This window comes from Alexandromys fortis, unplaced genomic scaffold (assembly GCF_014885135.2).
Source record: "Alexandromys fortis isolate MF-2015 unplaced genomic scaffold, M_Fortis_MF-2015_v1.1 scaffold_219, whole genome shotgun sequence".
Taxonomy (NCBI): domain Eukaryota; kingdom Metazoa; phylum Chordata; class Mammalia; order Rodentia; family Cricetidae; genus Alexandromys; species Alexandromys fortis.
Window position 1 is genome coordinate 2,064,623 of NW_026068092.1, and position 21,911 is coordinate 2,086,533.

The following is a 21,911-nucleotide window of genomic DNA, read 5'->3' on the forward strand; positions in this document are numbered from 1 at the left end:
ACAAAAGGGAAGACAGTTATGTTACTACCAAAGGAGAGTAAGAAAAGCATTTGAGAGTTTGATGAAAAGAAAACCTTACAACTCTTTTCCCTCCAATTACTATTAACTGCAGTGTTCTAGAAATGACCCAGAAACTGCTCATGAACATCACCTGTCATCAGTACAAATAGCTTTGCCTTCTAATATACTGAAGTTAGCATCGTTTCTGTGCATACACATTAAACGCATGACATAGAAGTCAAGTCCTGAGATGATGCCACATGCTTCACCAATAGCATGGGTTAGAGCGGGTATTTGCTGTGCTAAGATGCCGTGACTGGTTCACAGCCATATTGGGTAGCTCATACCACTGCCTATAATTCAGCCTAAGAATCATAGACACATAACAACAAAAACAAAAAGCCTACCAGAAAACCCCAACAAACCCAAATGGAAGGAATCTCAACACCCTAAACAGCCCTCAAGTTTGCCTACTGGCTTATATTTCTAAGAAAAAATGCATATATACTTCATTTTTTTTTTTCAGTCATGTTTGTTATTTGTGACAAGGTCTTAACAGCCCAGGCTGGCCTTAAACTTGTGGCAATTCTACCTTTGCTCCTGAGAGCTGGGATTATGTCTGCCCGCTTCTCCCTGCTCCACCCTCCCCATTCCTCCCTTTTCTGGTTTTCTGAGAGATCTCTGTGTAGTCTAGGCTATCCTAAAACTTGCTATGCTGAATCATAGAGATCAGCCTACCCTGCCTCCTAATGCCAGAAACAAAGGTATGTGCTACCACATATTACCACGATCCAGATTGCTGGATTTTTATTTCTTGAGACAGGGTTTCTCTGTGTAGCCCTGGCTATCCTGGAACTCGCTCTGGAGACCAGATTGAACTTGAGACCATGAACTCAGAGGTTTGCCAGCTTCTGCCTCCTGAGTGTTGTGCTATATCGCCTGACTTCCAAGATCCAGGTTTTGTTAGCAGAGTTTGGAAGACCTGTATCTACTCTTCACAGCAACTCAGTGAAGAGGAGGAAGGGCTTCATTTTGAAATACAACTATCTACCCTGTAATTTCAAGAGTCCACAGTGGTTCCTATTTTTTCCACACCCAGTAATTTTGCTGAAGAGAAATTCTTCATTATCAGGCAAACTGAAGTTTGTAGGACAAACAGCTCTGGAACATACAAAAACAAGAATTACTAGAACTGTAACAACATAAAAGCAGGTGTGGAAGCAGCTATAGGTAATGCCTCAGTACTGCAGATAAGGGAGGGCACAGACATTTATGGTTACGATGAATGAAGATGGTAAACCTAAGGCCCAAAAGTTAATTCTGAGAAAGACTAAGACAGCATTCTGGCTGTGGCCAGATATAGCAGACTGAAGGATGAAGACCACGGTTTATAGCTATAGTTTTTTTTCTTACCTTGGAATTCAACATAATTTCTGGAGCTCTGTACCAACGTGTGGCTACATACTCTGTCAAGAACCCTGTGTGATCATGATCCGGATCTGCAACACGGGCAAGGCCAAAGTCACAGATCTAAGGGAGAAAAAAGTGGGATACCTTTTTAGAGACACCAAAGAGCTAATATCAAAACACTACGAAAATGAAAAGACAAGAGCAATGACATGAATAACAAGTGCATGCTACCAACACTACGTCAGACACCTTTCTGGAAAGTACAAACTCATTATTCTGAAGTGATGACAAGACACATGCTAGAGGTGAAGAAACAGGCTAAATGATAATTTAATAGGTCATAATCTGACATGTTTGGATTTCATCACTGTCAGCTAGTGTGAGTACATAGCACTCTCACTTAGGTGATCTGAGAAAAGCCACTTTAGGGGGACTAGAGAGATGTGTTTTTTTTTTTTTTTGTTTTTTTGTTTTTTTTTTTTTAAAAACCAAACAACTGATTTCCTCCTTTTTAAAACAGTATTTATTTATTTATTATGTATACAATATTGTCTTGTGTATGCCTGAAGGCCTGAAGAGGGCACCAGACCCCATTACAGATGGTTGTGAGCCATCATGTGGTTGCTGGGAATTGAACTCAGGATCTTTGAAAGAGCAGGCAATGCTCTTAACCTCTGAGCCATCTCTCCAGCCCCGAGATGTGTTTTTCGATAGTGAAAAAACCATAGATTACTCTTGCAGAGTAATATCCACACTAAGTGTCTCACAGTTGCCTATAAATTACAAGGGATCTGATCTGAGACTTTCTTCTGGCCTCCTTGGGTATCCGCATATTACAATGCACAGAAATCAAACCACCAACCCCACCCAGAGTCCCTCTCCTCTCCTCTCCACTGTAGCTTACAGAATCGCTGATGATTTGCTCCTTAATCTGTCTGCCCTGCCCTACTTCTCAAACTCCTCTATTTCTGCCCTTAAAAAAATATTTTTTTGCTTGTTTCATTTCCAAAAATTCTTCTCACTTCCTTACTTTTCACATAGTCAATCCTGACAGTTTTTCAGCTTTCATGTACTTAAGAGAAATCATTCGTTCTGATGTTCATTTTTGTACTATATGCATGTGTCATAGGTGGTGGTCAGAGGATGACTTGCACAAGGTGATTCACTCCTATCATGTGAGTCCAGATAGTAAATGCAGGTCATCTGGCTTTATCACTGGGCCATCCTGTTGTTCACCATTGCTCAGTACGTATGGCAACCAGCTTCTCACATGCTGACTCCCAGGAGCACCTCCCAAGGCTCTCATCATCCAGCTGTCTAAACACTGTGGTGCCACTTAGGTGGGCGTCCTTACAGACCCCAAAGAATATAAAATGCAAGGATACTCTACTTAGGTCAATATAAATAAAAAGATCTGGTCCCCAGGAAACCAATGCAAGAAAGAGACAAGTTAACAGATGGGACACAGTACAGTACAAGACTATTTGGAAAACAGATTAATATGGAGGCTTCGTTGTATTAAGTCAGCTAAAAAACAAGGGCTGGCACTTAAGTTCAACAGTAAAAGACTGGTTAATGATAACAAATACCTTGTAAAACCCCCACAAGAAAAGGCGAATGTTCTGTGGCCCATAGCATTTTTAAATTATTCGTTTTCAAAACTGGTACTTTTTAATAAAAACAATTTGACCAAATTTTGCCAGAGAATTTTGAGATCCAAGAAAATGAGTTTAATGAGAGAGAGAGAGAGAGAGAGAGAGAGAGAGAGAGAGAGAGAGAGAGAGAGAACACAAGAAAACCCAACGGCCTGAACTTTGGCTATAAAAGTAGGACAACAAAGGAAAAGCAAGTCTAAAAGATATAGGACATAGCAATTTGGACCTCCATCTCTGTTTAGACAGCCCAGAGTGTATCAGTAATTGAGAAAGATAAGCAAAGAGCCCCTACCCACTGCACAAATATCTTCCTCTAGATCACTTTGTAGGCCTTTGTTCTCAAAGAGCCTCTTGTTTACTTCAAGTACAACATCCAAGAAGCAGCACATTTATTTTACAGAATGTTATCAAAAGAAGTAGACAAGTTGCTAACTCTCCTGCAGGCTACTTCTCATGTGGGTTCTCATGAAGGGCAGAGAGTGAGGAACTCCTGTGGGAATTGGGAATTCCACAGGGAAATGCCCACTCCAGTCTACCTGGCATACAGCTTGCTTGCCAATGAGATTATAACCCTGATGGTGACTGGTTCCCAAACAGGCTATCAAAGCACTCTACCAATGAGTTACATTTCTAATCCAGCTGTTATTTTCACTATTATGTGTCTGTATGAAGATGTGTCTGTGCTATGGTGTGTATATAGAGGTCAGGAGATAACTTTTAGGAGTTGATTATCTCCTTTCACTGTTCAATACAGGGATCAAATTCAGGCTGTCAGGCTTGGGCAGCGCTTTTATCCACCTGAGCCATTTCACCAGCCCCCAGTTATCACTTTCGAGGAAGAATACAATTAAGTTCCAAATTCTGTCTGAATGATCTTGAGGCTTTCATTGTTTCCATTCTATGTGTTTCCTTAAGAGTCTTTTCTACCACTAGGTGTAGCAGAACACGAGTCCTAGCACTTAGGAGGCTCTGTGAGTTCAAGTCAGCCAGAGCAACACAGTGAGATGCAGTCTCAAAAAAAAGTCCTATCAACCAATTCCTTACATGAAGGGTTTCCAGCACGAGGCACTGTGGTAGTTAAGACTCAAACAAACAAACAAAAAGCAATAAATAAATGATTTTTTTCCCCATGTCTTAGCCACTTTCTATGGTAGACTACTACCAATACATTCATTTCTGAGTGATTTAAACTTTTCAACATGTGTGACTCATAGTGTTTCTCTTTTGCAGAGCTAAATGCTTCATTTTATGATTCACTTTCAAGCAAAGCTCACCACTCAGTCCAGCCACAAATATCCCCTCCTCTTCCTTCCCTCTTTTCTTTCAGGCCAGGGTTTCTCTGTGTAGCTATAACTCACTCTGTAGATCAGGCTGGCCTTGAACTCATGAAGATCTGCCTGCCTCTGCCTCTTGAGTGCTGTGATTAAAGGTATGGAACACCATGCCTGGCAACAAAGTTTTCTTAATATCACACTACTGAAGACGAACCAAATCAGCAAAGTAATAAAATAACAACAACAAAATCCAAACAAGTCTATCACAGCTACAGATAAAGCCCTAGTAATAATCAGAATAACTCTATAAAAGAAGCCAGACAACTAGTGCAGCCTAAGAATCATAAAAGGCCCTATAAATTTCAGCATTCCCATCTGACCACCTTTTGAACTATGTAAATGTTCATAAAAACATGTTTCATTTTGTATTTTTCTTTACAGGTGTAACTGCAATCAAACAGGCTATGGTAATGCTCACTGATAACTCTGTGAGTTCTGTTTTGCAAACAATGACCATATCTCCCATTTTTTGTCCCACAGAAAATATGCCAACAGAAGCTGTAAATAATTTTTAAACCCCTTATGTGTTTCTGTGGACCTGGGAAACAAAGGATCACCATTGAAGTTCCACAATGCGGTACTACTTGACGTACTCTAGAGCTTGAGTAGGTGACTCACCTTTCCACTATTGTTAACTCATATGGCATATAAATATTACTACCGGACAGCCTATTCGGCATGCATATGCTTGCTGTGGCAAATAAGAATCTCAGTGGAAAAACTACACTTGAATGCTCTCTGTATGAATGATATACTCCAGATACACACCTTAAAAATATGAGTGAAAGCCGGGTGGTGGTGGCACATGCCTTTAATCCCAGCACTCGGAAGGCAGAGGCAGGTGGATCTCTGTGAGTTCGAGGCCAGCCTGGTCTACAAGAGCTAGTTCCAGGACAGGAACCAAAAGCTACGGAGAAACCCTGTCTCGGNAAAAAAAGAAAAGAAAAAAAAAATGAATGAAGCTAGCTAGCTATTGTGGAGCATGCCAATAATAAAAAGCTGAAGAGAATGAGGCAGGAGAATGGAGAGTTTGGGATCGGGCCCAACTCTACCTTGCTGGGTGTGGCGGTATAAATCTATTATCTTAGCCTGAGCTACACAGTGAGACCATGTCTCAAAGTAACAATAAAAAGCAAACTTTACATAAAGGTTGTCCATATCTCATTTTCAGCCGATCTCTCTTGCTTATCAGCGACTGCCCAATCCCTAGTGCTGCCCCAAATGGAAAAGGATGTAGTACTTTTCATAACTTATCCATTGCTTTTGACTTTTATTCCTCTGGTCTTCCTGCTTATGACACTCTATGTCCAACAGAGCCCCTCAATAATAAAAGCCGGTTCCATCTTGGAGGGCTAATATGGACATTACCATCTTCCTTTGTAAATGAATATTATTTTCTATGGCCAGATGCAGCGTATGCTGTTAAATATATACTGTCTGCTGGGTTTCCATCTCTCAGTTTTCCACTTTCAGGGGCAGATATTCAGCATCTTGGCTTGGCCTATCTAACAAAGCTTTACATAAGAATGTTCATTTAACTGAAAACTCAAGAAATTATTATTCCTACTCATCTACATATATTTTAAAAATTTCTTTACTGGGATATTCTACACATAGTTAAAGTATACTATACTATAGTTTTTAATATTACAGCTACAGAGTTATGCAACCTCAAACAATTAACAACATAAAAAAACTTTAATGAATTAGTACTGTCTCCCCTAATGCTCTCAACTATAAACGCTATATAGAGCTACCACATATTATCCACAATTACCTGGACATTTGGATTGTTTACATTTCTCAGTGACAATGATTACACTACCATAAATACCTATGCACAAGTTTTTGTGTGGACACATTATTTTCATTTTACTAAGGTACATACTCAAAAAGACTTTTTGTGATGTGAGATGCCCTCCTATATGCTGTTAATATGTTGCTTTTACCGACTGATGAATAAAGCTGCTTTGGCCTATGGCAAGGCAGAATATGGCTAGGTGGGAAAGCCAAACTGAATAGGGGGGGGGGGAAGCTGAGTAGAGGGAGACACCAGCAGCTGCTAGAGAAACAAGATGTGAAGTAATAAGTCACAAGTCTCATGATAAAATATAAACTAATAGATACTAATAGATGGGTTAATTTAAGTTGTAAGAGCTAGTTAATAATAAGCCTGAGCAAACAGGCCAAACAGTATGTAATGAATATTACACCACTGAGAGATTATTTTAAAGCAGCTGTGGGACCAGGCAGGACGAGAAATCTCCAGTTACATCTTTGTCAATGTTCGCTATCATATCTTTCTTCTTCTTTCCTTGCCAGCCTGGAACATGTCATATACACCAGGTGGACCTTAAACTTCCAAAGATCTGTTAGCTTCTGCCTCCTAGTGCTGGGATTTGATGCATATGTGAACATTCCTGACATTATTGAACACTTAAGATTATATTCATCTCAGCGAGAAGCTGTATAATACCATGAACCTTGCTTTATTTTCTTGATACAAAGGATTAAAAAACAAAAACAATGCACATGACACTATATACAAAATATGTAAGCATACACACTCACGTAAGGGCTACTAACTTGCTACAGTGGCTACTATCTCTGGAAAAGAAGAGTGGGTTAAAGAAGGAACAAGACTAATACTGTGTACTTGTGTTTTTGTTATACAATATTGTGTTTCTGGTAGTTTTAAATATAAATAACAATACCTCAAACACAAGTTGTTTTTAAAAGTATGTGTCATTCTTAAGAGTAATCGACTTAGCTGACCTTGAGATCACAAGTGGTGTTCAACAGGAGGTTGGAAGGCTTGAGGTCACGATGCAGAACGTTAGCTGAATGGATATATTTCAATCCTCTCAGGATCTGATAAAGAAAATAGCAGATATGGTCATTGCTGAGGTGTTGTGTCTTCAAGAGCTTGTAGAGATCTGTCTCCATGAGGTCCTGTACTATATATCTGTTTTACAGGTTAAGGTAAAACATCTAACAGTTGGTCATACTTAAGCAAAGCACCAAAAACAAATTCAACTTCTCTTAATCCTTTTCCCATACAGCTTCCGATACAGCAAGGTCATCAATGGGAAGGAGAAAAAGAAGAGAACATGGGTACACTCTCATGAAAGAGAATATACATCATCTCTGCCCTATGTGGGCCTAAACTGAGACTTGAAACAGAATATTGGCCAATCTTGAAGTCTCAACTTCCCTCCTTTCCAAAATTGTCCATTATCAGCCAACTGCCTCCAAAGCTTAAAGAGCGTGGCGGTCAACAAACATCAACATTCATCTCTTTTGGCCCAGAAGCAATGTGCAATGACACTTGTTTTCTTTACTTCCTGCACCATTATCTTCACAGACCTAGAAATGACATTGCCCCTGAGTCCAAGTCCAATCTCTGCCCTTCTTCCTTATTGACTACTGTTAAATTCTGATACATATATAAGACTAAAGGAAGCAGTGTGAAAAAGGGGATGATACTGGATTTTTCTCTTCTTCCTTTGCTGCATAGCTACTACTTAAGCACCCAAAATTTCAGCTAAGACATATCATTTCTTCTAAAAATTATACTGTGGTGTGCAGTGGTGCCACCCAGCTCTTGGTGGAGAAAGACGCAGGCGAATCTCTAAGTTCAAGGCCAGCCTGGTCTACAGAGCTCCAGGACAGATGAGGCCACACAGAGAAACAGTCTTAAAAAACCCAAAACCCAAGCCAAACCAAACTTGTCATCTACAAGAGGCTCCATGACAAAAGGTAAACCAAGACTAACAAGTGGTGGCAGCAGGAGGCATTTCACTTAAAATACCACACCACCTGCTAACAGAGCTGTTTAAAAGTGGAAAAATCTGACTGGAGACATGGAGCTGCCATTCCCTAGTGGTGCAGACTACAAGGGGATCTTCTAGAGCAGTCTTGACCTCCAGTATAATACGTGTAATGTAATGCAATTACGTGTGTCAGAGCTGATCCGGGCTTAAAAGACCAGGAGGCCCAGTTTACCCATTTTAAAGACCGGAAGTTGAGGCTGAAAGAGGAGCAGACTAGGACTGTCTGGAAGGCACTGATCCAGCAGGTGTACCCACTTCCTCGTGTGAATGCTTGCTTGTTTCCCTTTTCACTATTATAACAAGCACAACAGGGCTGGAAATGATAACACCTAAGATTTTCCAAAACTAAAATGAAAGAAAATTGTTATAGACTGATACAGAAAACACTGGACTCACCTAAAACATAACTAAAATTAGTTACCAAAAACTGATAAAATGGAGAAAAGAGTAAAATGCTTTAAACACTAAAGTAAGTGCAAACAGATTACAATCTCTCCTCTTAACATGCTATATGTGTATGGGCAGAGTGATTAAAAGAATGCTTTTAATGTACTCTTCCTTGAGTCCAGTTATTTAGTCCACAAAGTGATCAAGCAGCAGCGGCGGTGGCTAATGTTAGAAAAGGATACACATCTTTCATTTGCTCAATGGTTGGTGCCCGGATGATGTCATTGATGCCAATGATATTCTCATGTCTGAAGCGCAGTAAGATTTTTATCTCTCTTAGGGTTCTCTGGCAGTATGTCTGGTGCTCAAAAGGACTGATTTTCTTGATAGCAACTCGAACTTTGTTGAGATTATCATAGGCAGAGCTAAAAATAAAAATTTAAAAAGGTGCTATGAGTGAGAAGACAGTATTAAAAACAGCTCACAGAATTTTTTGGCAGAAGGAATACAAACCTGTAAAGTATTAAAGTTTTAATATCTGTACTGGTACTTGAAGGTAAAGCAGGCAGCAGATGCTGACTGACACCTAAGAGCTACTACTCACAAGATGAATGCTCATTTCCATAAACAGGACACAAAACAAAACCCACAAGACAAACCAACAACAACAACAAAAATCAGCACATTTTCCCATTTTCTTAAATAGCAGATACATTTTCTTAGAACATTTCTGCCTCCAAAATAACTACTGACAGTTGTATTGAATTCCCTGACTCAGCAGAAACATCATATAAAATCAACCAACAGGTTTGCCACTAAAAACCAGATTTGGAAAGCTTAACTGTTTTTGATCAATCTCAAGCTCATATTTTTTTTTAAAAAGATTTGTTTATTTTTACTTTGTATATATGGATGCTTGTCTCCTTTATCAACCTCAACCTATTTTTTTCTTAAAATAATTTTTTTGCTTATTTTTATTTTGTGTATATAGATGCTTGTCTCCATATGTGACGGTACACAAGTATACAGTACCTGAGGAGGCTAGAAAGGGCATTAGACCTTTCTGAAATGGAGTTACAGACAGTTGGGAGCTGCCATCTAGCTACTGGGAATGGAACCTGGAAGTTCTGCAAGAACAGCAAGTACTCTTAACCACCAAGGGATCTCTCTAGCCCAATTATCAACTTATGTGAACAAAACAGGACTATTTTTGTTGTTATTGCTTTCAAGAAACTGAATTATAATACTGGAGTAATTCTGTAACAAAACCTACAAAGTAATCTTCTAAAAAATACTTTCACGGATTCAACGCAATGCCCAGTAAAATCCGAGCAAAATTCTTCAAAGATCTCGAAAGAACCTTCATATGGAAAAGCAAAAAACCCAGGATAGCCAAAAAAACTTCTGGAGGCATCACAATCCCTGACTTCAAACTCTACTACAGAGCTACAGTACTGAAAACAGCCTGGTACTGGCATAAGAACAGACAGGAGGACCAATGGAACTGAATAGAAGACCCGAATATCAATTCACACATCTTCAAACATCTGATCTTTGATAAAGAAGCAAAAAATATCAAATGAAAAAAAGAAAGCATATTTAACAAGTGGTACTGGCATAACTGGATATCAACCTGTAGAAGAATGAAAACAGACCCATATCTATCACCATGCACAAAACTCAAGTCCAAATGGATCAAAGATCTCAACATAAAGCCAGCCACACTGAACCTTATAGAAGAGAAAGTGGGAAGTACACTTTAACGCATTGGCACAGGGAACCACTTCCTAAATATAACCCCTGCAGCACAGACACTGAGAGAAACAATTAATAAATGGGACCTCCTGAAACGGAAAAGCTTCTGTAAAGCAAAGGTCATGGTCAACAAGACAAAAGACAGCCTACAGAATGGGAAAAGATCTTCACAAACCCCACATCAGACAGAGGTCTGATTATCAAAATATACAAAGAACTCAAGAAATTGGGACACCAAAAGATCACATAATCCAAAAAATATGGAGTACAGACCTAAACAGAGAACTCTCAACAGAAGAATCTAAAATGGCTGAAAGACACTTAGAAATGTTCAACATCCTTAGTCATCAGAGAAATGCAAATCAAAGCAACTCTGAGATTCCATCTTACACCTGTAAGAATGGCCAAGATCAAAAACACTGATGACAACTTATGCTAGAGAGCTTGTGGGGAAAAGGGAACACTTCTGCGTTGCTGGTGGGAATGCAAATTGGTACAGCCGTTTTAGGTATCTGTATGGCGATTTTTCAAAAATTAGGAAACAGCCTTCCTTAAGACCCACAATACCACTTTTGGGTGTATACCCAAAGGAGGCTCAATCGTACCACAAAGACATGTGCTCAACTATGTTCATAGCAACTTTGTCATAGCCAGGGAAACAACCTAAATGCCCCTCGATTGAAGAATGGACAAGAAAAATGTGGTACATTTACACAATGGAGTACTACACAGCAGAAAAAAATAACAACAGCTTGAATTTTGCAGGAAAATGGATGGAGCTAGATAACATTATTTTGAGTGAGGTAGCCCAGACACAGAAAGACAATTATCACATGTACTCACTCATAGGTGGTTTTTAAACATAAAGCAAAGAAAACCAGCCTACAAATCACAATCCCAGAGAACCTAGACAACAATGAGGACTCTAAGAGACATACACGGATCTAATCTATATGGGAAGTAGAAAAAGACAAGATCTCCTGAGTAAATTGGGAGCATGGGGACCTTGAGGGAGGGTTGAAGGGGGATAGGGGAGAGGCAGGGAGGGGAGCAGAGAAAAATGTAGAACTCAATAAATATCAATAAAAAAATGTAAAACAAAAAAAACAAAATAAAACAAAAATACTTTCACAGCCATGATAGGACTTTAGTTTTTCCCAAGCTATCCTAAAGACACAACTAAATATTCTGAACAGAAGCAATAAATATTTCACTTTCAATTTCAGGATGGTTCAAATTTTTCAATATTACTACTATCTTTTTTGGGGGGCAGTCATTTACTTAAATATTTTCTACAAAGGCATTTTATATTAATAAATGTCAACATCTGGCCACTGACTAAGGCAATGAAATATTTTGTTTCCTCATTAAGTACTAGAACCGTAACACAGTGAAACAGTTTATTATTCTAAAGTTCATGCTTCTAAAATGGTATTTATTTTTACTGATACCTCTGTTGAGGTCCACCCGAAGATGATGCTTTAGGAGTAACCTTGGTGGTGGTTGCAATCATCTCACGATGCCATTAACACGCTGTATTGCCCCCAAATACTTTGAAATGAAATACAATTCTTAAACAGAATTAAGTATTTAAATGTTATTTTCCTTGGTTTGTACAGTAGGGCCCAAAGCAGTGGTTTTCAGGGAGGCAGGCAAAAGGATGTACAGTTTAGGCAAGTCTATCTATACTTGGGCCTACTTTAGGTTGTTGTTGGTGGTACACACCTTACTGGGAGGCAGAGGCAGGTGGATCTCTTTGAGTTCAAGGCCATCCTGGTCTATAGAGTTCCAGGACCCAGAGAAACTCTGTCTCAAAAACAAACAAACAAACAAAAATAAATAAATAAATAAATAGATAGATAGAAGAAATAAATACTCTCTTTGGTAATCATAACAAAGAAAAAACACCATTAAAACAGTTAACAAGGGGGCTGGAGAGATGGCTCAGTGGTTAAGAGCACTGACTGCTCTTCCAGAGGACCTGGGTTCAGTTCCCAGCACCCACATGGCAGCTCACAACTGTCTGAAGATCCAGTTGCAGGGGATCTGACACCTTCACACCAATGCACATAAAATAAATTTAAATAGACCATAAAAATATTTTTTAAAAAATCCCACAGTTAACTAATGTTTGGGATTGTCAGCTCAGTGCCAGAAAGCTGCCTGGTAGCATCATAAAGCTGCGTTATTCGATCCTTCAGCACGGCAAAAATTAAATTAAAAAAAAAAGTTGTAAAATACTGGTCAAAAACTCAACATTACAAATTCTTAGTTTTCACTGAATACCATAGTCAAATCTGGCCTGATTTACAGAATTATAATCTGCCAGGATTGGCTTTTATTTTGTTTGTTCGCATATTTATTTATATTTACTAATTTATTTAGTCTAGTTTGTTTGTTTTTGAGGCAGGGTTTCTCTGTGTAGCCCTAACTGTTCTGGAACTCGCTCTGTAGACCACACTCAAACTCAAAGATCTGCTTCCTGAGTACTGGGATTAAAGGCATGTGCCACCACTGCCGAGCTATTTATTTACTTTTAAAGCAGGGTCTTTCTAGCCCAGGCTGTTCCAGAACTCAGATCTGCCTGCCCCTGCCTACCTGAGTGCTGGGATCAAAGGTGTGGCCAGGACAATGGGTTTGTCTAATGGGACTGTTTAGGAGTCAAGCATCAGTGCAGCTTTCTACTATATCACCTGTCTTGGTGGTGAAATAATCAAAATGATTTTTTTGTTTGAAGGTTTGACACCATCCACTTCCAGCTTCACATGAAAGGAAGCCATGATCCTGTTCATATAGTGTGGCCTGCTCTTGTCTGCAGATACACATTCAGGAAAAGGCTCATTTACATAAAGTAAAATTTTTAAAAGAAAGGGGAAAGTGAGCTACAGTATCTGTCCTGATGGCACATGCCTATAATCTCAGTACTAAGGAGGCAGAGGCAGGTGGATCTCTGAGTTCAAGACCAGCCTGGTCTATATAGGAAGTTCCAGACCAGCCTAAGTCATGTAGTAAATGCCTGGGTCAGTGGATAAGAGTTCACACTGTTGTTCCAGGAGGCCCAAGTTAGTACACAGCATCACTTCTGGATTGGATTTGAAGTCTGCTCTACAGGAGAGCTGTGTCTGGTACTAAAAGTCCACGGCCAGGGAAGCCATGGGTCCTTGAGGAGAATCTACTAATGCTGTTTTGCCAACTGGACATGCTGTCAAATTGCCTTCTAAATATATCTATACCCGTAAGTTTCTTTTAAAGGGTCTTTAAAAAAAAACTTTAAATTTATTTTAATTTAAATTTAAATTCATGTGCATTCGTGTGAAGGTGTCAGATCCCCTGGAACCGGAGTTACAGACAACTGTGAGCTGTCATGTGGGTGCTGGGAATTGAACCAGAGTCCTCTAGAAGAACAACTAGTGCTCTGAACCATTGAGCCATCTCTCTAGCCCCTAAACCCATTAATTTCAATACTTTCTCAATCTTGGTCAGAGAAACTTTCTGCAGTGGGCAGCAGTCAATGCAGAGACTTGAAAATGGTCAAAGTGCTGGGAACAAGTGACTGCTGAAATGTTCAGTCTGTATCATGTCCCCATACCCCGGTCTCGGGAAATTTCATGGGAGATGGGGAAAGAGTGTAAGAGTTGGAGGATAGGGAGGAATGATGTGAAATTCTGCATATGATCACACCAGCATGAATGAGAGAAGCGTTCATGACATCCAATAATAGCTGAGGAGTAACTGGCAAGTGATGGTTGCTGGGAAAGAAGTTATTTTTCTTTGGAGGCACAGCTGCTGGTGGGTTGTCTATCTCCTGGTAGATGGCCCCATGTCCATGTAGGTACACTAATTGAACTCAAAGGTTATAAGAAAAATAAGAGAACAGGAATGTGGGAGGACTTTGGCAGAAGTGGGAAGAAAGAATTGGATAGACACATTGCATATATGCACAAAATTATCAAGAATAAAAGAATTTAAAAGGGGGGGGGGAGACACAGGACTTTGGATATACGGTCTATTCCAGGGCTGAGATGAGTTGGAACAGGTTCCAGAAGCTGTTCTGGAAACGATAGACACAAAGGCCATAAAATTCTGGATATTATTTAACAGAAGCTTTGTGAACACTTAGGGAAGAAATGGGATTTAACATGAGTCAATTATGAATAGTCATGGTAAAGCAACTTCATTTCCTGTTTTGATAGGGTTACCACAGCAACAAGAAAATGCTGGTCACAGCTTCTGGGGAACTCAAGCTACTTGAAATGTACTTCCTTTTTGAAAGACTTCATCTTAAGGGTGGTGGAGGGAAAAAAAAAATTCCTGCTCTTGAGCTCTGAATTTAGTGAGGAATGGAGACGTCAATACACAACATTACCCTCACAGAAATACTAACACAAAGAGATTAAAATTCCAAATAAGGATATTAGAGAAAGAATGAAAAATTGGTTCTAAACTCCAGGTGCACATTTTAGGTTTTTCGAGACAGGGTTTCTTTGTATAGCCTTGGCTGTCCTGGAACTTGCTTTGTAGACCAGGCTGGTCTTGAACCCACAGAGATCCACCTGCCAAGGATTACATCAACATCGATGACCCAGAATGGCCCAAGGTTATTTCAGATGCAGTTCTGAAACTGTCCCAAAGCTTGAGGACAAAATGAAAAAAGTTACTTTACATAGAAAAAAACAAGCCGCTATTAGCCACTACCAAGAGGTTGCAAGGAAACGCGTACCTTCCAATATGACAGAATACAGGCTCCGCCTCTAATATTCTTGTGTAAGATTTTTTTTTCAAGTCTACAATCCCAACCATAATGAGAAAAATTCAAAATGGGGCCCTTAGGATGAGACCTGAGAATTTCCTCTGCCTAAAGAGCAACTCAACTATAAAGCAAAGTTTATGCAGATACAATTCAAGGAGAGGGCCAGTTCTATCTCAAGGCAGAATTGAACAAACACATGGTTCTAGACAGAGTCAGGAACAGAATCTTCCACAGCTATAGAGGGATGCCGTTGAAGTCAAGGGTGTCCCTGTATGGAGACCTGGAGAGCCACTGCATGAAGCTGTGAAAGTTAAGCCTGGATTCTGATGGAGGCCACAAGATGTTGGAGATGACAGGACAGTGCCATGGGACATCTGCTGAGGACAACTACCAAAAGAGAATGGAACCAGTCCAAAAGAGAGAAGTATGTTGCAGTCTACAAAGCTGGAAGGAGTTGGAGATCTGAAGAGCTATTTAAGCTTTTTTGACATGAGATGTAGAGCTACAGGATTTGGAGTTTGCCCTGCAGGGTTTAGGTCTTGTTTTGGCTCAGAAAGCAGAGGCAGGTGGATCTTGTTTTGGCTCAGAATTTCCTCAATAATCACTCTTTCATCCCTTTGGAAAGGCAAATTCTATGCCATTTGTTGGAAGTATGCAATTTGCCTTTTGCTTTTATAGGGCTTTATGGTTAAAAGATTGTCTTGAGTCTCAGAAGAGACTTCGGATTTTGAAAATGTGTTGAAACCGTGAAAGACTATGGGGACTTTCAAAGTTGGACTGAATACATTTTATATTATGATATGGTCATGAGCCTCTGCCTCTAGGGGTCAGGGAATGGAATGTGGTGGTTGGAATAAGAATGATCCCCACAGGCCCATATATTTGAATGTTAGTTCCCAGCTGGAACTGTTTAGGAAGAATTAGGTGTGTCACTGGAAGGTGGGCTTTGATATTTCAAAAGCCTATACCAGGCCCAGCCTCTTTGCCTCTAACTTTTGGATAAAATGAAAGTTTTTGCCAGGTGGTAGTGGAGTATGTCCAGTGTCACAGTTCACTTCCTAGTGCCTTCTGATCAAGATGCAGCCAGCACCATGTCTACCTGCACACTACCATGATGATAATGGACTAAATAAATCTCTGAAACTATAAGCTATCACCTCAATTAAATGTTTTCCTTGTAAGAGCTGCTGAGATCATGGTATCTCTTCACAGTAATAGAAACCTTAACTAAGACAGTTGGTAAAGTACATGCCATACAAGCATGAAAACCTGATTCCCAGCACACACATGTGAAGCAAGGCTCGATGGTGTGTGCTCATAATCTCAATCCTGGGAAGGTGGAGATAGACAGATTCCTAGGAATGGCAGGCCAGCTATTCTAATCCAACAGCAGAGCCCCAAGCTTCAGGAAGAAATTCTATTTCAAAGAGACAGAGAGAGAGAGGGAGGGAGGAGGAGAGGAGGGGAGGGGAGGGGAGGGGAGGAGAGATGCATGCTGGCTGCTCTTTCAGAGAACTTGTGCATCTACACCAGTTGGCTCACAACCACCTTTAACTCTAGTCCCAAGGAACCAAATATCCACCTTTGACTTACAAGTGCAGCTATACACCTGTGACATTTAACTCATATAGACACAGACATAAAAAACAATAATTATAACAATTATAACATTTTTTTGCTGGACTTTTGAGAGGCAGAGGCAGGCAGATCTTTGATTTCAAGACCAGCCTAGTCTACAGAGTGAGTTCTGGAAAGCCATGGCTACACAGAGAAACCCCGTCTTAAAAAACAAAACAAACACAACCAAATCTCTTAAAAGAATACAAGGTAGAGGCACTTATGAGAAACCACACCCATTCATGCACGCTCACACCCACCTTATAAGAACATGCACCCTTACACACACTGAGCTATGATACAAAATTACGGGGCTGGTTTCTTTCATGGTTTGTGGTTGATATTGAAGGCAACTCCAAGGGAAATGTTCTGAACAGGTTTTGATTAATGACAACACCTTTGGAACAAATGCCTAGCCATCCACAATCTCCCTATGTTTTGGTATGGAATTTCTGAGTATGTTTCGCTTTTCTCTCTATCCTCTCTAGCTACCTGTCATGCAGTCAGATCGCATGGCAAAAGCTCAATATTATTTGTCTAAATAAAGTGGTTATGTAAAACTATCACACACTGTACACAATGTTAAGCAACCAAAATGCTACCTATCAACTGTGAATGGATTATTTTTAGAGGAAGCCATTAAGCTGTTCTCTAAACCTCCCATTTTGGAGAACTTTAATTATCTGAACACAAAACTACAGTACTTCATTTCACAGATAAAAATTAACTCGTCTTCAGATGCTAAGCAAGTTAGACTGATCCAAATTATTGTTCCAAAAATAAGTAGGTAGATGATAATGATTGCTTTAAAAGTATTCCTTACTTTAACTTAGCTCTCTCATAGTGCACCAACCACTGCAACTGGGTTTTTGTCCTTTTCTTTTTCTTTTTTTTTTAAAGCAAGTTCAAGTCATTAAATGAGGATATAAAAGAACAGAAGGTAGCCTAAAGCCATTTTGGCTCTGAAACCAACAGTAATAAGTGCTTTGGAGCCAGTCAAATGATTAGCGTGTAGGCTCCAATACCTTACAGGTACTGTAAAATCTGATGCCATAAGTAACCTCTAGGTGCTCTGGGCTAATGCTGATGGCTGCGAATGCATTTTTCAACATGTTCTGGCCTTAAAACTATTTTAAAGTTTCTTTCTTTCTAAGATTTATACAACAGGCACGGTGATGCACACCTTTAATTCCTACACTCAGGAGGTAGAGACAGGGGTATCTATCTCTGTGAATTTAAGGCCAGTCTGATCTATACAGAGAGTTCTAGAACAGCCAAAAATGCATAGTAAGACTGTCTCAAACAAAAACACCCCCACCTGCCAAAAACCAAACAGATTTATTTAGTTACTTATTACTTTTATGTGCAATGAGCATATCTTCATGAACATGTGCATAAGCATGAAGAAACTCAAGATACCAGAAGGAGAAATTAGATACCCTAAGTTACCATATATGGGTGTTGAGAACTGATGCTGGGTCCTCTTCTAGAACAGCACACCAAGCCCCCCCCCAATCTTACTGTTTATTACATTTTCCAATATGCTACTCTAAAAAAGAACTAATTTGTCAGAAGAAAATATAGTATTCAAATCAAGAGAGCTGAGTTTTTGTCCTGACCTAGATATGCCTTACATGTGCTGCAATACTGCTAAATTACAAAATAAGAAAGCTCTGCCCACGCACCAATACAGAGAAGAGCAGCACGGCACCTGCACAAGGATGATGTACAAGTTCATGAAGAGAAGAAAACCAACCTGTAATAGCTACTCTTGTCAATCTGATCACATCTAGAACTAACTAAAAACCAAGTGTACGGCCGGGCAGTGGCAGCGCAGATCTTTAATCCCAGTAGAGGCAGGCAGAACTCTGGGAGTTCAAGGCCAGCCTGGTCTACAAGAGCTAGTTCCAAGACAGCCTCCAAAGCTGCAGAAAAACCCTGTCTCAAAAAAACAAAACAAAACAAACAAACAAACAAAAAAAACCAAACCAAGTATCTGGGCACACCTGGGAGAGTTTTTTTTCCTGATCAAATCATCTGATGTGGGAATAAATGAATTCCCCTTTGATCGGGACCACACCTTCTGCTGGCAGCGGATTTAAGTACATGGAGAAAGGAAGCTTGCTCTCTGCCTACTTGCCCTCATTTTCACTGGCAAGTCCTCTCTCCGCTTTCTAGTCTGGTAATCCAGTTATACTGAGGAACCATCTGAGACATGCATCCCTGTGGACGGGAACAACTACTGGATTCTTGTACTTTCCACTGGGAGCCAGCTACTATTAGAAGAGTCAGATCATAACTGTAAGCCATTGTAATAAATCGTGTGTGTGTGAGAGACAGAGAGAGAGACTGATTTTCAATCCATCAGTTTTCTTTCTCTGGAGAACCCTAAGTAATACACTACCTACCACATATTGGACAGAAGCTGAATACATTAATGTGAATTCATGTGTAGTATATCCTGCAGAAGCAAATGAATGAGGAAGACAGGTGTGGAGGTCCATGTTTCTAATCCTAGCACCTATTAGAGGTGCTTTAAGAGAATTTCACAGAATAATAGTATGGTAGTTGTTATCCCAAATGGGATAAATACGTAACAAATCAACTTAATTGTAACACAAATGAATTGCAGAACCACACTAAGAACAGTAGGGAAAATTCTGTCAGACAATACTTTAGTGGGATACTTTAAAGCTAAAGTTATAAAGAAATAAACTACACACAGATGCTAGAACTTTTATTTGAGTTATGGGCTTACAACTGTAGTCCTGGCTGGCTCAAATTCACAGAAATCTGCTTGCCTCTGCCTTTTGACTGGTAAGATTAAAGGTATGAGTGACACCTAGGCAAGCAATCAGTTAACACATACAGAAAAAGACGCAATCTGTAAGTCAGTATGCATACATTTTCCTAGCTCTTCCTACTGAGACCTATAAGCATCAGAACCCCAAGAGCAATAAACATACAACTATACTCAAGAAAAAGATGGGGCTTGTTGAAGGAACTTAGGCTAAAGAAGCAAACAACCCTAAAGTTGAAGATTTTGAATTGGATTATTGTCTGTAGAATAAAACAGGGACAGACAAGGCAAACATAAGATAATGAACCACACTGATGAACAGATTACAAACAAGGGAGAAAGCTAAAACTGTGCAGTGCTAGGACCTGGGTGCTGGATCAAAGGTGTGTTCCACCATACCTAGTTATAATAATTCTAAATGAAGCTTATTCTACTGTCTATCTTCTCATAATAAACTAAAGATTTAATACCCAATTTCTAAAGGATAAACAGCCTAATTACTTAAATATAATTCAAATACTTGATAGAAGCGCAAAACTGAGTAAAAGATTTAGCTTTACAAACAACCCCAATAGAATAAGGCAATTCTAACTACCCGATACTCTAAAAAACAACAAAAAGGCGCACACACACCCTAGGCTGTTCTCAACTTTTACACAGCCAAGGATGACCTGAACTTCTTCTAATCCTCCTGCCTTGACATCCTGAGTGTAGGAATTACAGGTGTGCAGCATGCTATCCAGTTTATACAATGTAAGATCGAACCCAGTGCTTTATACATGCAAGGCAGGCACTCTACCAACCCAGCAAAGAAAATCACATCAAGGGAGACTAAGGAGGCACAAAGATATTGCTAACAAGTTTAATGGTATCATAAATGCAAACCTGTTTCTGCATACAGAGCAATCTGGCCATGCACTACAAACACTTTTTTATTTGATCTGGACATTCCATTTCAGATAGAGTCTGGGAGCGCTGTTGTACTAAGAAAAAGCTTAGAATTGTTTCATTTAAAAATAGTGTCTTACACTTTTAATCTTAGCACTGAAGGCAGAGGCAGGTGGATCTGAGTTGGAGGCCAGTCTGGTCTACAAAGTTGAGTTCCAGGACAGTCAAAGATCCACAGAAAAAACCTGTCTCACAAAACCAAAACAAACAAAAAAATGGTGAAGCAAAAGAAAGTCAAACAAATGAGGGACAATTTATTTTAAATAAAATTTAACTTTAGGTTGCTAGTACATGTCGTAAGTAACTCACAGATATGTGAAAGAGATAGTAATACACAATCATATAGTGTAAGAAGTACACAGGGCAAAAAAACACCAGAAACAAAACACACACAGAAAAACCAAGGGGCTAGTTAAGATGGCTCAGTAGTCAAAGGTGCTTGCTGGCAAACCAAACCTGAAAACCTGAGTTCAATCCCAGGGGACCCAATAAAAGAAGAGGAACAGGGTAAGAGAGTAAAATAAAACTCAACGACGCCGGGCAGTGGTGGCACACACCTTTAATCCCAGCACTAGGGAGGCAGAGGCAGGAGGATCTCTGTGAATTCGAGGCCAGCCTGGTCTACAAGAGCTAGTCCCAGGACAGGCTCTAAAGCTACAGAGAAAGCCAAAGGAGAGAAAGAAAGAAACCCAACAACTAAATAAAGCAAAGTAAAAACTAAATAAACTAATTAAAGTAAAAACAAGTAAATCAAGAAACTCAATAGAGTAATGAGAACTTGAGCCTGAAGTGAGGAGAAGTAAAACAATAAATAGGAACCTAAAGGAGAGACAAGCTTAAGCAAGAACTGCCTTCACTTTTAGAATGCAGAGCTATGAGCACTTTATGCAACACAACGGCACAAGAGTTACCGAAGCTGGGTATGGTGACTCAGGCCTTTAATCCCATCAGTCTAGGAGGCAGAGACAGGTGGTTCTCTATTGAGTTCAAGACCAGCCTGGTCTACCTGGTGAAGTACGAGGCCAGCCAAGACTAAACTCGTGAGACCAAACCTTTAAAAAAAAAAAAGGGGGGGGGGGGCTGGAGAGATGGCTCAGAGGTCAAGAGCAGTGGCTACTCTTCCAGAGATCCTGAGTTCAATTCCCAGCAACCACATGGTGGCTCACAACCATGTATAATGAAATCTGGTGTCTTCTTCTGTAATGCAGACAGAACACTATATATACATAATAAACAAATCTTTAAAAAATAAAGAAAAGAAAGCATAACAATCAGCTGAGCTGGTGGCTGTTGTGAGCAGTATTATAACCAGGGCACATCTCCATTCCATTCTTGCTGACAATCTCCACTCTTCCCATGGCTAACCCCGCACATAGGGCCAGTGTTAATAATCTATTTTTTTTCCTATTAACTTGCCTTCTT

General features: G+C 39.8%; 1 protein-coding gene across 2 annotated transcripts in view; it reads right to left on the reverse strand.

Moving 5' to 3' along the window:
* The window catches only part of Mapk1 (mitogen-activated protein kinase 1), a 67,107-nt gene that overhangs the window by 22,574 nt on the left and 22,622 nt on the right, over positions 1-21,911 (reverse strand). For both annotated transcript variants that reach the window (XM_050123000.1, XM_050122998.1), the window contains exons 2-4: positions 8,862-9,044; positions 7,175-7,364; positions 1,414-1,530 (exon numbers count right to left, since the gene is read on the reverse strand). In XM_050123000.1, coding sequence (XP_049978957.1) covers positions 1,414-1,530; positions 7,175-7,364; positions 8,862-9,044 — 490 coding nt within the window. The remainder of the gene's footprint in view (positions 1-1,413; positions 1,531-7,174; positions 7,365-8,861; positions 9,045-21,911) is intronic.